We start from the raw sequence: 16910 nt of genomic DNA on the forward strand, positions 1-16910 counted from the left end.
TTGAGGCAGCAGAATGGCGTAAACCCGGGAGGCAGAGCTTGCAGTGAGCCGAGATCACGCCACTGCACTCCAGTCTGGGCCACGAACAAGACTCTGTCTCAAAAAAAAAAAAAAAAAAAAAAAAAAAAAAAGAACACTGGTACTCAAGAAACACAGGCTCTTCGCAAAATAATGTGGGCTGTTAGCCAGCAGGTTAGGTACATGACCATATTTCTAACTCCTTCAGGTATTCTAAAAAATTTAAACAAAGGATGAATCACCCTGGTAAACTCTCTTCTCTGGTCCTGCCATAAAATTTTTATCAGCCCTCAAATCCACAACCCACTCACGTTTCTTTCCTTTCAGCTGATAACCTATTTTCACTGTGAAGTAAGAGAAAAGGTTATCAGATATGCAAGTTCATCTACCCCAACTCAGGGGAAAGGTGTTCCTAGTCCTGTCTATGAATAACCCTGCCCACCCAGGGTCTGGATTTCACCCATTCATTCCTCCTCCAGGAAAAAATGTGTGGTTTTGTTTCTCTTTTCCTCTCTCTTCAGCACTTTGTCTCCATCACAGCTCTGCTATGACTCTTTCCTTAGCACACGATATGTCAAGCCTGTTTGACTCTAGATACTGTCTCCTTTCCTTCATAGTCAAGGTTCTGCCAAAAGCAGTCAATATTTGCTGTCGCTATTTCCTCACTTTCTAATTTCTCCTCAATTAATTACAATCTGACATTTTGTTCCCATTAATCTACTAAAATTAAGTCTAAGTGTCAAATTCTTAGTCACTTTTTACAGTCACTATCTTAACTGATTACTATGACTTTTAATTCTACTTACTATCACTTTCGGGTCTCAGGAGCCCTCTATAACTTCTAAAAAATTGTTAAGGACCCCAAAGAGCTTTTATTTACATGTGTATAATAGTATTTACTATTTTAGGATTTTAAACAAAAACATTATAACAATAGAATATACAAGTGTAAAAGAATAAAAATGAATAAATCAGAGTGATGACATCACATGTTATACAGCTTCTGGAAATTTTCATTGTGAATTCATGAGACAATGAAAGTTAAAAAGTCAAATAATGTGTTAGCACTTTTATAAAAAACACTTGACTTTGTGGACTCCTTGGAAGAATCGCAAGGGACCCCTAGGAATCCTCAAACCACACTCTGAGATCTGCTTATCTACAACCAAGCCTTTTTAATTAACACCTATGCCAAAGACCCCTAGCTCTTCTTATCTAGCCTGACCTCTTTCCTGAGTTCCAGATATCTTCTACTGTGCCATCTACACTTGTTATCTTCCTCTGTGATGCCTATCTCAATCAAAGGCACTCTAGCTAGATCCCTTTAAATCATCTTAGGCTCCTCCCTTTTCTTCTTTATGCTAATTCCAAGTCATCAAACCCTACTGATTCTACTTTTTAAAAATCAAATGAAATCTGCTGGGCTCGGTGGCTCACACCTGTAATCCCAGCACTTTGGAAGGCCAAGGCAGGCAGATCATGATGTCAGGAGTTTGAGACCAGCCTGGCCAACATAGTGAAACCCCGTCTCTACTAAAAATACAAAAACTAGCCGGGCATGGTGGCGCACACCTGTAGTCCCAGCTACTTGGGAGGTTGAGGCAGGAGAATCATTTGAACCTGGGAGGCAGAGGTTGTGGTGAGCTGAGATCACGCCACTGCACTCCAGCCTGGGCAACAGGCGAGACTCCGTCTCAAAAAGAAAAAAAAAAAAAAAACTAATGAAATCTAGAAGCTTGTTGGAAATGCAAAATTCTACCCGAGACCTCCCGTCATAAACATTAAGTGATTCATTCGTACAGAACAGTTTGAGAACCACAGCCTTGGGTGGTGATAGTCTCAGTAACCAAAGCTAGAGAATCCGAAGAAGGCAGAGCCCAAACAGCAAACTTGAAAATGCTAATTAGAAGTCCTCTTATCTCAAGTTTTTCCTCCTAATATTAAACCTTGAAGGTTTTAGAGTTTTATAAAGAAGGCTGTATTCCTTAACTAAGTGATCTTCCTAACTTGGGTTTCATGTCCCTCCAATGCAATCCTCTACATTCCATCTGTGGGAGCCTTTCACCTCTACTTTGTCTTTTGTTTCCCCTGTTTCAATGGCTCTCTACCTGAAGTCCAAATTCTTTACTATGAAATACAAGGGTCTTCAAAACCTGACCCCTGCCTACCTTTCACCATTCCTGCATATACTCCCTCTACCAGAAGTCTGAAAACCAGTGGAATCACCGAAGCAGCTGGGTATTTTTTAAAGCTTTTCTGGAGATCTGAAGAGCAGTAGTGGCTGAGAATTACTGTCCTCTCTTAAACCAAACTACTTGTCATACTCCCACATAAAAGCAAACACATATCCTAGTCCCTCTGTATACCTTCTTTTCATACTTCGCTCTGTCTTATGGGATGAATTCACAGCCTCTCTTAAAAACTCGACTATCATCTCTTCTTTGAAGGAAGACCTCTTTGCTTCCTTTCCCGTACAGGCAAATGGAATTGGTGGTTTCTTGCACTTTGCTTCCATAGTATCTTGTGCTTGTATTTGTTACAGCACAGCCTACACTGTCATGAAGCAGACTGTCTAAATGTTTGTTCTACTAAACACTGATTTCATTTGAAGGCAGGGATTGTATCCTACACATCTTTATATTCTCTGTGACTGGGCAGAGACTAGGAGTTAATAGATATGCAATACATGTTTACTGAAAATATCCTGAATTTTTTGGAGCCTGCTGAATAGACCAGGAGTAATGTAAAATAAAACAAAATCAAAACAATACCTTCCTATCTACCATCTTCTTTTATTTACACGAGGAAAAACTTTTTCATTCTATTTAATTCCACATTTAGAAAAAAAGTCAGATTAATATATAAAATAAACCGCATACAAACTGAAATAAAAATTTCATTTGAAGTAGATTAATCAACTTAAGAATGACAATTGGATGCTTTCCAGTTTTAATAGTAAGGGTAGGAGAAAACAAGAGGATTCTGGATGTCTGAAAAAGAGTACTGGTTAGGAGAAAACAAAGTACAGAAAAGGGATTGTAGTGAGTTAAAACCATCACAAATCCTAAGAGGGATTCAACAGAAAATGTCCAATTAGTGAACTATAATACGGTATGCATATTAATTATATTAAAATATGGATATAAATTTCAGGAATCCAGGGTGGAATAAGGGTGGTATGAGAAAGCAATTTTGTTTTTTAAAAAGTAATAAACTGGCTGGGCACAGTGGCCTGTAATCCCAGCTACTCAGGAGGTTGAGGCAGGAAAATCGCTTGAACCTGGGAGGCAGAGGTTGCAGTGAGATGAGATCGCACCACTACACTCCAGCCCAGGCAAAAGAGTGAGACTCCGTCTCAAAACAAACAAACAAACAAAAAAGTAATAAACCTTCCAGTACTATTTGCTCCCAAAACCAAAAACTACTATTTTAAAAACTGTAGTAAATCGGAGAATGGATTACCAAAAGAATAGTGACATCAGAAGACAATGAAATACTTCATAAACTTTACTACTAGGAGTACTAGGAAAAACAAAAGTACTTCTATCCTGCAACTGTTTCTTCTCATGTTTACTTAATGATCTATAAATATCTGTATTTTGATATATATAAAATTTCACCCCAAAGGAATTCTTTAATTAAGGTATCAACTATACAGATAAAACCTGGAAATCATTTTCCAGATAAGCAACTCCTTAAATGGAAAGATACACTAAAATAATAATATTAATAATAATGGTAATAGTAATTATTTCTTTGAATCTTAAGGACAATGTATAATCTGTAGTCATTTCTGTGCCACTAGACTTAACCATTAATTTGTAAAAATCCAAGACAGAGAATGCAGAACAGCAAAAGTCAAAAGATTTTTCTTTTCTTTTCCTTAAGACAGGGTCTCACTCTGTTGCTCAGGCTGGAGTGCAGTGGCACAATCATGGCTCATTGCAGCTTCGACTTCCTTGGTTCAGGTTATCGTCCCACCTCAGCCTCTCGAGTAGATGGGACTACAGCCACATGGCACCATACCTGGCTAATTTTTTGTGTTTTTTGTAGAAATGGGGTTTTGCCATGTTGCCCAGGCTGGTCTCGAACTCCTGGTCTCAAGCAATCCTACCTAGGCCTCCCAATATGCTGGGATTACAAGCGTGAGCCCCCGTACATGGCCCAAAAGATTTTTCAAGATTTTCTATTTCTGCCCCAAATGTCAAAACTTCAATACAGATAAAGCTAAGTATATCTAATGATTAACCAAATTGTGTTTCATTGCAAATGTCAGTATGGTCTTTTAAGAAACAAAAACATGTTTTAACTAAAAATATAGCCAAAAGTGATCCCTGGGATCTTTAAAGGGAAGTTGAATTCTCTTATAGACTAATTCCTCTGAAAAAACCCAAATACTAAATCTATAACTTATATTTGGAATATGGGTACCTATAAAGAACGTATAACTGTGATAAGTGATCTAACTTTCACCATGTTTTGCTTTTTAAAAAATATCTATCAAAAATATCATATTTAGTGAACAGAAAACAGAAATATCTAAAATTATTTTTGGTCTTCATAACACAAATGCCTATGAAACAGGAGGCAGGTGAAATTACTAAATATTCCCAATTCTGGGAAAATATCAAGAAATGTTCCAAAGTCCAGGAAATAGAAACTGAGAACATTCTTAATATAGTTTTTAAAAAACTTTGACTAAGCTAAACCTACAATTTTCAAAGGCTTAGTATAAGTATGTTAATTTTTTTAAAACTAAACTGATAATCTGATGCTACAGGGGCTACTAACGCTTACCTCAAGGGAACCTACTGCAGATAAAGTCCCGTCACTTGCACAGTCCTTTCAGCTGCCTGCCAGTTGTTTCTGTGGAAGGGAAAGCCTGATGAGTGAGAGCCCTATGCCATACTCCTTTGCAGTGTCAGGGTGCCTGCACAGAACTGCACGAAACTGTCTACCTAGAGATTTCTAGATGCTTTCAATAACACAGAGCTAAAAAGATGCCACCTTTGAAGTTCCCTTTCCTCTGAACAGTGAAACAAAATGCCTAAGAGTTTCTGAGTGCTAATGAACTACTGGTATTATCAAGGTGATAGGTCTATACTAACCAAGTAGAAAAAAGTCTATACTAACCAAGTAGAAAAAAGACAAAAATGGGTCAAGTAGAAATAAGACAGGGAAAATACACATACAAACACACAAACACACACACACACACACACACACACACCCGACAGACCTGTATCATCCAAGGAGAGAAAAGGCTATATCCACAAGAGTCAAGCTGTAACATCAACAAACGAATGCTAAAACCCACGGAACTTCCTGTCTACCCATTTTTAAAAGATGTCATCAAGTATATCATGCTCAGAGTAAATTATACCATGGATCCAAATGCCTGCTTGTAAAATCCGAGATATTTTCTTGGTGGGATCAGTAAGTGGGTAAAAAGGGGAGGGATTAAGAGGGGAGGGAATTCTTCAGATTTTTTAAAATACAAAAAATGAAAACCAGCAGCATGATTCCATAAGAAATTCTAAAAAGAGGGAAAAAATGTGTATCTGTATCTCAGAAAGTACACAAACTCTTACTAAGGATCAAACTAAAAGGAAAGAATAAAGAGAAATAACAGAAAACTGGGAAACCCAACACACTTAAGAACCACCTTCCTCTCACAGAACTATGAATGGCTAATAACTGTCTCCAGTAAGAATATATATATATCATTCATTTACAAGTTCAGCTACATAACCAAAGAAACTATATTTTCTTTCTAATGCCAAATGCAGTCTTCAATCTGAATGTTGTGCTTCATAAGGCAGAACAAAACATTCCTATAAGAAACTTTAAAAGCATTAACCTTTAGCAAAAGAACTGATGAAGAAACAAAATACTAATTAAAACAGTGATTCCAGCTTTTACTTTAATAGCACCATATTTAAAATGAAATTACTTACCTCTGATTCTTTGTCACTTAAGGATCCCAAGCTTCCAAAACTGTGATTAGAGCTTTCGTTATTTGTTGAGGCCTGTTAAAGATTTTTTAAAAGGTAAAAATTAAGAGTAATTTTTTTAAAACAGTGGGAATAATTTTAAACAAACATATTACAAAGTACATAATCTATCTTCATAAATAAATAAAGTATAATTCCTTTAAACAAGGAAGCCAAATGAGGTAAAAATAAGAAATACTAAATTCTTAACACTATACTTTGAAAAGTTTTATCAAGTCAATAAAGTTATGCTGTGTTTTAGGAACTGACTTCTATTAGCTGGTTTTTTAAATCCCAGTTCAAAAGCAAAGGAACTGGGCCATTGTTAGGATGACAAGATCCCTAAAATTATTACTCAATGTATTAAAAACTAATGCTACCTTTGGCTGAAAGTATTATTTGGGCTCTTCAGGTCGCTTCACAATTATCAAATTCCATCATGTCTGAAACACACCTCTTTGCCTTTCTCTGTATTAACAAACTGTCTTGTTTTTCTTTTTTTTTTTTTAATTTGTTTTAACTCGATCTCTTCAAAAAAATCTCTGACCATCTTGACCATTTTAATTAATTGCTTTGCTCAAGAATTTCTCCATTTCCTTGACAATATTTTTGAACTGTAACAAAGAAAAAAGAGCTAACATTCTGTAGGATGATGTCTGCTTTGTTTCCAATACGCTTCTATGATACTTACTATCTTGTGGACTTTTTTGTACCATGAGTACATCAGATCAAAGTCTTCCAGAAATGCTTAGACCAGGAGGCTGACGGATTATGGCATATATGTCAAAGATGATGCAAGAATTAACATTACATACAGGAAAGCCAATTGATATCCTCATGTTTCACCTCCACTTGTAACAGGAGTGGCTGCTAATCTTACTATTAACAGGTTGCAAGTTAGACTATAATTATATAACTGAAATTAGATTAATTTCCAAAGTAACAACTCTGAGCAATTGCATACATGCCTAGTACTATGCTGGATACTGTAAAAGCTGCTGTCAACAAAGGATAGCACTTGAACTAATTACAATTTAAGTAGTACCTGGAATAAGTTATAATCTAATTATGGCAAGACTATCAAATTTGAAACAGCAGCAATTAAGAACTAATACATTAGAAAGATTCTGGGACAATAAGGGCAGTGGCAAAGTGAGCATCTGTAAATACCCACCAAAAAAATGTATAAAACTAAATAGTAAACCAAAAACCCACGGACAATATTTATAACAAAACTAGGTGACAAGAATCTCCATGAATCCCCCTCAAAACATCAGATGGAAACAAGTCAACAACAACCATAGATAATGTATGGTATCATTATCAATATGGGAGGAAACAGAAACAGATGTCTGATAACCGAGAACAAGACACCTAAAACAGCCAACAAGTTAGGCAGAGAAGCTAGTTTAACTTAAGTACAGAAGGGTTTTGCACTTTCAATTAGTGACTAAGTGGGAGGAGTCCACGGTTACATCTAAGAAGTGAGAGCAGTCTAGCCTCTATGAATCCTTGAAAGGGATCTTTACATAACAGGGTGGTACAATGAGTACAAATTACTGGGTGTGGAATGAAAATTGAGTACTATATAGGTACAATTACAACAATGGAAAGAGAATATTTAGATAAAGCAGGGAGGGAACGCAGCCTAGCAATCTCAGAAAGCAAATGCCACAGTTTTGAAGCATGCCTAAAAACAGCAGTAGAGAAAGCCCTGTAAGAAAAGCCATCCTGAACCACACCAACTATTTAAGTGTTCAGGAAATCCAATTTCACATGAAAGTAGGCAAAAGAAAATTATGCAGGTCATAAAGGTATAAGAAAAAAGAAAGTAAGATACAGAATAACATCCAGATAATAAAAGCATACCAGGAACACACATCTACAAAATAGGTACAAATTGTAACCTACTATTTTAAAATGAACTAAAAGATATTACAAAAATGACTCAAGACATGAAACAACTATATAAATCAGATTTCAAAAAACTCAGAAATAAGGTAACAGAACTCAAGAAAGCATTAAAAATAAAAGAAAAAGTTTCAGAAATAAAAAGTAAATCTGAACGAACCCAAGAGCAAATATATACAGTAGACAATGCTTTAAGATAACTGGAAGGCAAAAAACAGGAACATTTTTGAAATCAAAAGAAATGAAGAGATAAAAAGGATTTGAGAGTAAGCAACAGCTGATGAAGCAACAAAGATCAATATACAGATAACAGAAGACCCAAAAAACTACTAAAGCCAGAAAATAGTAAAAACTGTAATTCAAGAAAATGTCTCTGACAGCTGGGCACAGTGGCTAATGCCTGTAATCCCGGCACTTTGGGAGGCCGAGGCGGGCAGATCACCTGAGGTCAGGAGTTCCAGACCAGCCTGACCAACATGGTGAAACCCTGTCTCTACTAAAAATACAAAATTAGCCAGGCATGATGGTGTACACCTGTAATTCCCAGCTACTTGGGAGGCTGAGGCAGGAGAATCACTTGAATCTGGGAGGCAGAGGTTGCAGCAAGCCAAGATCACACCATTGCACTCCAGCCTGGGCAACAAGAACAAAACTCCATCTCAAAAAAAAAAAAAAAAAAAGAGGAAAAAAATGTCTCTGACATTTTCAGTTGTCAGTCTCTTGTTGTCAGTTGTTCTTTTTTAAATGTTCAATTAAAAAAATTGAAATTACTGACACAGCACCATGCACACCTAAGAATAACAACCCAGAAAGCGAACATCAAAGGCAAACACTTTATGCCAGACAAAAATGGAGTGACATAAGCTATTCAAGGAACGAAAATAAAAGCAAAGTGTTTTATATTCAGTAAATTCCGTTTTAAACACATGGAAAGCATAGATAAACGGTTACCAAAAATGCAAGCAATTAGGGAACCCTGCTCCCATGAGCCCTTCCTAAAGAATCTACTACAGAACAAGCTTAAGACAACCAAAATGAATAGTTTACCAGTCTAAGAACTGAAGGCAAGCAATAATATGACTTATTGTTGATCAAGATTAAATGATAATGACAAGGGAGAGGATATAATATTTAATGACTAAATGCATGCAAAGTTAATAGTACAGTATTTTTAAAACTAGGGGATCGAAAGCATATACAAAATAATTGTTTTCAGTACCCACTTTGTTCACTGTGCTAATGTTGAGACAGCTATGTGTGTGAAATACAGAATAAAGTAAAATAATTAAGGGATATCCAATTCTATCCTCTGCTTTATATCAAGAATCATAATTCACAGTATAAGATGCATATAAAAAAAACCTTATAATCCTGAGTTTGAATTGGAAATAGCAATAAAAATTCATGAAATATTTTTATCTTTTAAAATAAACAATAAAAATATAAGTAGGTAGGTAGATGAATAAGATTCCACCACCAGTAAAAACAGAATACCTTATTTTCTACATATAACTATATATAAATTCTGGAAAAAAAAGATTTAAAAAAGCCACTACATGAACCAAAAGTAGGCAGAATGTAAGTACAAGACAACACTTAGAAGAAGGGAACAGAGGCTGGGTGCAGTGGCTCATGCCTGTAATCCCAGCACTTTGGGAGGCCAAGATGGGCAGACTTCTTGAGGTCATGAGTTCAAAACCAGCCTGGCCAACACAGTGAAACCTTGTCTCTACTAAAAATACAAAAAATAGCCAAGTGTCATGGCGCATGCCTGTAATCCCAGCTACTAGGGAGTCTGAGGCAGGAGAATTGCTTGAATCTGGGAGACAGAGGTTGCAGTGAGCAGAGATCGCACCACTGTATGCCAGCCTGGGCAACAGAGCAAGACTCCATCTCAAAAAAACAAAAAAAGAAGAGGAAGAGGAAGAAGGGAATAGATCTGGGTAGGTTTCCTGTTTTTACAGCTTTTGCTGAGGGGAAGGTCCCGGAGATCAGAGCTGCACAGACAGCAGTTGAAACCTAGATCAAAATCTTTAGTCTTACTGGCTTGAAAAACAAGAGTTTCAAGCTTCCAAAGAGGCTGCAAAGTAAGGAGGGATATGCTGGAAAATAAAGCTCCACAAAGGGAGAGTCCCAAATTCTACGTATTAACTGCCTATGCAAAAACGGAGCAGATGATAAGCAGCCTAGATAAGACTAAAACAACTAACAGGGATGTGAGTGCTGCCCTCTGCAGGGAGACATAGTTTAAATTTCAGTCTAGCCAAGTTAACTGCCTTCTAAAACAAAGAAAAACAAACAAAAAACAGTCTCCAAAGTCACTGTAATGTGTCATTCAGTGTGCAGGATACAACAAAAATTTGTAATCATATGAAGAAACAAGAAAAAGTGACCCATACTCAAGAGGAAAGACAATCAATAGATACTAATCATGAAGTAACACAGATTTAGAATCAGCAAATAAATAACATAAAGCAGCTAATGTAAGTAGCTCAAATGACAAGATTGGAAATTTCAGCAGAAAAATAAAAACCGTAAAAAGAGCTGAACGTAAATTCTACAACTGAAAACTTCACTCTCTAAAATAGAAAACTTACTGAATGGGCTTAACAGAAGAATGGAAAAAGACAGTACTGAAGACGGGTCAAGAGAAATTACTCAAACTAAAGAATAGAGAAAAATATATTGAAAAATAGTGTCTGTTGGACACCATGAAGCAGTCTAATATACATGTAACTGGAGTCATAAAATGAGAAAAATAAGCAGAAAAAAAATTTGGAGAAATGACAGCCAGAAAAATCCCAAAATTTGGCAAAGACATTAATTTACAGATTGAAGAGCTCACTCAACCTCCCAAGCAGGATAAGTACAAAGAAAACCACACCTATGCACATCACAGTCAAACTGCTGAAAAACCAAAGATAAAGAAAACAATCTTGAAAGCAGCTGGAGAAAGTACACATGAGAACAAAAAAGGGTAAAAGTAACTGCTGACTTGTCATCATAAATGCTGGAGGCCAACTTTACTCTCTGCAAATAGTGAGCTAGAAGAACTCTATACTAAGATGCATAAGGCACAGCTGAGAAAACAGAGAAGGTTAAGTAGAAAGTCTACACTAATGAGACCCTTAGGCCCCTTTTTTGTTCTCAATTCTAAAAAGTTAGCAGCCAAGCTTTTACTCCACAGGTATGAGATGATAAAATCTCTCCCTGGGAGATTTTATAAGTCCCTCAGAGAAATGACTTAACTAGATAATCCTACTGCAAAACTCATCCATGGCTGGGTATGGTGGCTCACACCTATAATCCCAGCACTTTGGGGGGCTGAAGTAGACGGATGGCTTGAGCCCAGGAGTTTGAGACCAGCCTGGGCAACATGGTGAAACCCTGTCCCTACAGAGGAAAAAAAAATTAGCCAGATGTGGTAGCATGTACCAGTAGTCCCTGCTACTCAGGAGGCTAAGGTAGGAGGATCACTTGAGCCCAGGAGATAGAGGCTGCAGTGAGCTGTGATAGTGTCACTGCGCTCCACCCTGGGCGAGTGAGACCCTGTATCAAAAACACCCCAAAAAACAAAGCCCATCCATCAGTCAGTAAACCTTGCCTAGTTACACAGTTTCCAGTAAGTGTTTAAGTGCCTAATGCATAGATACAAACAAAGTCCAATATCACTCAAAAAATTCTTCCAGAACTGGAAAGCATGTTTCTGGATTGGAAAGACACATTTTTAAAAAATCAAGCACAATGGCTTAAAGAAAAACAAACGAAGATACATCAGAATAAATAATTTTAAATTCTAGAGACAAACACAAGCTCCTAAATAAAAGCTTCCAGGGAAGAATAAATAGAGTATTTACAAAGAATCGAGAATCAGAATGGCATTGGAGCGTGCAACAGTAACACTGGAAGCTAGAAGACAATGGAACAATGCCTTCAAAATTCTAAGAAAATGATTTCCAACCTAGAATTCTACCCGTCACATACACTAAAAACAAAGTGGGAGGAGGAAAATATGCAAGATCTCAAAAATTTCACTCCCCATATATCTTTCCTCAAGAAGCAACCAGAAAATCTGCTCCACCAAAAACAAAGAAATAAACCAAGAAAGAGAAGATATGGGATACAGGAAATAGCTCAAACACAGGACAGACACAAAAGTCTCCCTGATCCTATGATGATCTTGGCTCACTGCACACTCCACTTCCCGGGCTCAAGTGATTCTGCCTCAGCCAGCCTTCTGAGCAGCTGGGATTACAGACATGTGCCACCACGCCCAGCTACTTTTTGTATTTTTGGTAGAGACAAGGTTTCACCATGTTGGCCAGGCTGATCTCGAACTCCTGGCCTCCCAAAGTGCTGGGATTACAGGAGTGAGATACCACATCTGGTCTGGCTTTTGAAATTATGAACATGAATTGTGTGTCTTTTCCTTCTTCACTTGTAGGAATTCTTTCCATATTTGGCACATGAATCTATGGTTTGCCTTTTCACACCTTACTGTGTCATTTCAACACAGTTACATTTATCAAATGTTTTTTCTTCTTGGCTACTGCCTTTTGGAACCTATTTATGAAATCTCTGCCAATCTAATGAAGACAGTCTATTCATTTTATTAAAGTTTTATTGCTTTACCTTTCCCATTTAAATCTACAATTTACCTGAAAGTGATTTTTCTATCATGGTAAGAGTTCAAAGTGAAGAGTTATTTATTTTCCCTTATAGATATCCAATTGATACAGCACATCTATTATAATGACCAACTCTCCCACTGCACTGCAATATCACCTTTGTCATAGATCAAGTTACTACTTACAGATGGGTCTACTGCTGGACTTTATTCTCTTTCATTGGTCTATTTTTCTATCCATGTCAATATCAGACTGACTTAATAACTAACTTTCTCTTTATTTTTTAAGAGACCAGGTCTTGCTCTGTCACTCAGGCTGGAGTGCAGTGCAGTGGCATGATCATAGCTCACTGCACCTTCAAACTCCTGGGCTCACGTGATCCTCTCGTTCAGCCTCTTAAGTAGCTGGGATTATGGGCACAAGCCACTGTGCCTGGTTTAATTTTATCAGTAATATCAAAAACATTCTTGATATCTAGTGGCATAATTCTCCCAGCTCTGTTATTGTCCTTTAAGGCTGCCGGGACCATTCTTGGTCTTTACATTTTTATATAATTTTGGAATCAGCTTGTTAATTTCCATGCTCCCCAAAATCCTGCTAGGATTTTAATTGGTATTGCACTGAAGCTATAAATCGAGTTAGTAAGAACTGATAGCTTTATAACATTGAGTCTTCCAATTTTTGAGTATTGCATCTCATTTATTAAGGCCTTCTTTGATTTCACTGTTTTACAGTTTTCAGTGAAGATGTCTTGAGTATCTTTTGTCAGATTTATTTCAACTTATATTTTTATTATAAATATTTAGTAACATTTATATTAACAATTTTTAATATTGTTGTATATGGTACCTTTCTAAAACTTCATTTTCTACTTTCTACTTATTTGTTGTTGATATGCAGAAAATATAACTGGTTTTAAAATATGATTTATAATTAATGACTTTAATTTACTTATTAGTTTTAATTATTTGTAGATTCCTTGTGATTTTTCTGTAGGCCATAATCATGTTATGGGGATAATCTTTATTTCTTGATATGGGTGCTGCTTACATCACTGTATTCAGTTTGTGAACATTCATTGAGTGTACTTATGATTTGTGTATTATTCTAAATATAGTGAGGAAGAGAACTACTTATCGCCTATGCTATTTATTTGAACGGTTTTTTGCTACAAAGTCATCAAATCCTTGGGATTTTCCTAGGTATTCATTTTCTAAAATCATGTATTTAAAAAGGTTAAATTTCAGTATTGATTCTTTGGAGACTAAAGCTGGTAATATTTCCCCATAGATGAGCACTCATTTATTCTTAACGCTTTTTATGCCAGAATTCATTCTCTATCAATAAAAATATCTTTCCTAGCTCCACTATAACTCCACTTTATAAGGCTTTTTATTGGTAATGTTGCCAAAAGTTTAGTAAAAAGAACAATATTTAAACTAGCAGACACAATAGTTTTTTACTAAGAAACTATTAAAATTAAATTGAAAATTAATTTCCTCAGTCGCACTAGCCATATTTTAAACCCTCAGTAGCCACATGTGGCCAGTGGCTACATATTAGGCCATACAGATACAAAAGATGGCCATCATATCAGAAACTTCTATTGGACAGAGTTGCTATAAGATAGGGGGTCAGCAAACTATGGCCTTCTGCCTGGTTTTTATATAAAGTTTTACTAGAACAAGGCCATACTCATTTGATTACATATGGTATATGTCTGCTTTAGTACTAAAATGGCACAGTTGAGTTCAGTAGTTTTCATAGAGATCACATGACCTACAGATATTTAGCTACCTGGCACTTTACAGAAAAAGTTTGCCGACCTCTGCTACAGACCATATGAAAATCACAAAAATCAGTGCTTGAGTTCAATGCTTGAGAGGAGCTAAATGGGTTAAGAGGGAATATTATATTTCAACAATACATGCCCCCAACTAACCAGACAATCTAGTATAAACATTCCTTGTATCCCTAAAAAGCATTGACTGTCTTAAATTTGGGGTTTGAAAGTCAAGTCTTATGATTCAGAACACAGTAAACATTTCCCATTTTAGGTATTCAACCTCCATTCCAATTTCATGACAGCAACATAGTTTCTTTTTAGAAAACCATCCTGTCCTTGTATTTTTGGTAGGACTGGAAATCAACCTGCCCAGCAACTATAGAAATTCTAAGGAGGGTCCTTCTCCCATACATAATCTTTACCCATACCTATAATCAAGAAACAAAGGGGAAAATTAATCAACTCTCTTCCCCAGAAGTTTGAATCTCAAAGGAATGATATAATAAGCATGGGATGGAGGGGCTGTGTTTTTCTTTCTTTTTTTTTTTTTTGAGATGGAGTCTCACTCTGTCGCCCAGGCTAGAGTGCAGTGGTGTGATCTCGGCTAACTGCAAGCTCCGCTTCCTGGGTTCACGCCATTCTCCTATCTCAGCCTCCCATGTGGCTGGGACTACAGGCGCCTGCCACCGCGCCCGGCTAATTTTTTGTATTTTTAGTAGAGATGGGATTTCACCGTGGTCTCAATCTCCTGACCTCGTGATCCACCCCCCTCGGCCTCCCAAAGTGCTGGGATTACAGGCATGAGCCACTGCGCCCGGCCGTCTTTTTTTTTTAATCCACTGGAGATCCCACAATCAAAAGGATGAGCAGTTTCTGTTACTTCATCACCCAAGGTTGCCCTGGTTCCTGTACAACTCTGGTTTTCCAGGCCTCCAAATCATTCTGTGAATTGACTGATATTCGATCAATAACCTCCCTTCTTTGCTCAAGGTAGCTAGAGAGCTGGGGTTTTTTTCTGCCAAAGAAAAAAAACGCAAATTGTTTTGGCAAAAAATCTGGAGTGGACAAAAGTAGAAAACGAAGTCAAATGTCTTAAAGAAGACTTGTCCATCAATGACATTCACTTTCACACTACATATTTTCACTATGACCAGCTGTAGGCAAAACTGTAAAACTGACTAAGTTTTGGTTACCATCCACATTCTTATCAGCACCACTACTACTGGCTCTCTGTAGTTGTCAATTAATTCTAAATATTAATCAAAGTGTTCAGATTTTAGCTTGTAGCTGCCATCTCCCCACATATCTCTTTAGTTCACTAATATCCCAAAATATCCATTTACTGTGCCAATAGATTTAATTAGAACGTTTCATATTTTAACATGTTTTTTGAAATGTGGGTTCAACCTGCAAACTGTTAAGACCACCCTCCTACCCCCATGGACAAAATGATGAATATGTCCACCTAGAAGTTACCAAACTATGCTTGCTGTGCTGTGGTTACTACTAGAACAGACTAAAAGCATCTGAGGGCAAGGATTTTGTCCTCTGTCTACAAACCAAGGACACTAAATGGAAGCTTACATGAGTACTTTAAAATATATGCTGAGGAAATGAAGCAACTAGATGGGTACTTTTTTTAATGTGATGTTAACAGGTTAGAAGTTAGGAAAATTAGTAAAATAAACAGATACTGGCCTTATTTTCAGTTCCAAAGAGCTTGCTGATATTGGGCAGTGCTAAGAACATAATATTAAAGCAAGTCCAGAAGGACCACATGACTCCATGTAAAAAATGTAAACTCTAAATGCAATTCAAAATTTTCCCCCAGTACTCTTAAAAATATATGCCAGTCTCAAAATTAGCCTCCTACTGCCTGAGTCTCCAAAGTTTCTGAATCAGGATACACTGTTTTGATTTCTTTTAATAAAAGTATTTCATTCCCCCAAAATTGAGGACACAACTAAAGAGTAGACACAGAGCTAAGTGCTGAGACCATTAAAATTATTAAAATATGCCACACAGTCCTTTGTCCTCAAGAGCTTAGTAGTCTAGTAAGAAACAAATAATTAAAATGTGATGGGAAAAATTTTGTCTAGGTACACATAGGTGTTGAAGAGGGACACAGGAGGTCCACCAGATTTGGATTTGGGCAATTAGATGGAATGAGGTAATCAGAGAAACATCCTTAAAGTGATACCTGATCTGACCTTGACATTCAAAGAGTGATGCATCTGATGAAAAGAAAGGGCATATGGGCATCTGAAACAAAGTGAACTGTATGTTCAAAGGAAAGATGTGAAAAACCATATCCATTTAGGGAACCACAAATAGGTTGTTATGAGCAAAGTACAATGTGAAGAAAAGATGGAAAGTGGGGCATGAAACTGGGCTACAGTGGTAAGGTAGGAATCCGAAAAATGTCAGGTAATTTGAACTTCAACTTAAAAACTATGTGAAACCATTTAAAAAAAAAAAATTCTAAGCACCACCTTCTTAACGCCACTGTTAAGAAGGCTAGGAGAATCAATAATTTAGAATAGGTAAGTAAGATCAGACCTGCTTTTCTGTTCA

General features: G+C 36.8%; 1 protein-coding gene across 4 annotated transcripts in view; it reads right to left on the reverse strand.

Annotated features, from left to right (window-relative positions):
* Positions 1-16910, reverse strand: part of TLK1 (tousled like kinase 1) — a 172913-nt gene that overhangs the window by 88284 nt on the left and 67719 nt on the right. For all 4 annotated transcript variants that reach the window (XM_055289684.2, XM_063644687.1, XM_055289685.2 and 1 more), the window contains exon 3: positions 5976-6047. In XM_055289684.2, the coding sequence (XP_055145659.1) occupies positions 5976-6047 (72 nt within the window). The remainder of the gene's footprint in view (positions 1-5975; positions 6048-16910) is intronic.

The sequence above is a fragment of the Symphalangus syndactylus genome, chromosome 8 (genome assembly GCF_028878055.3).
Source record: "Symphalangus syndactylus isolate Jambi chromosome 8, NHGRI_mSymSyn1-v2.1_pri, whole genome shotgun sequence".
Taxonomy (NCBI): Eukaryota; Metazoa; Chordata; class Mammalia; order Primates; family Hylobatidae; genus Symphalangus; species Symphalangus syndactylus.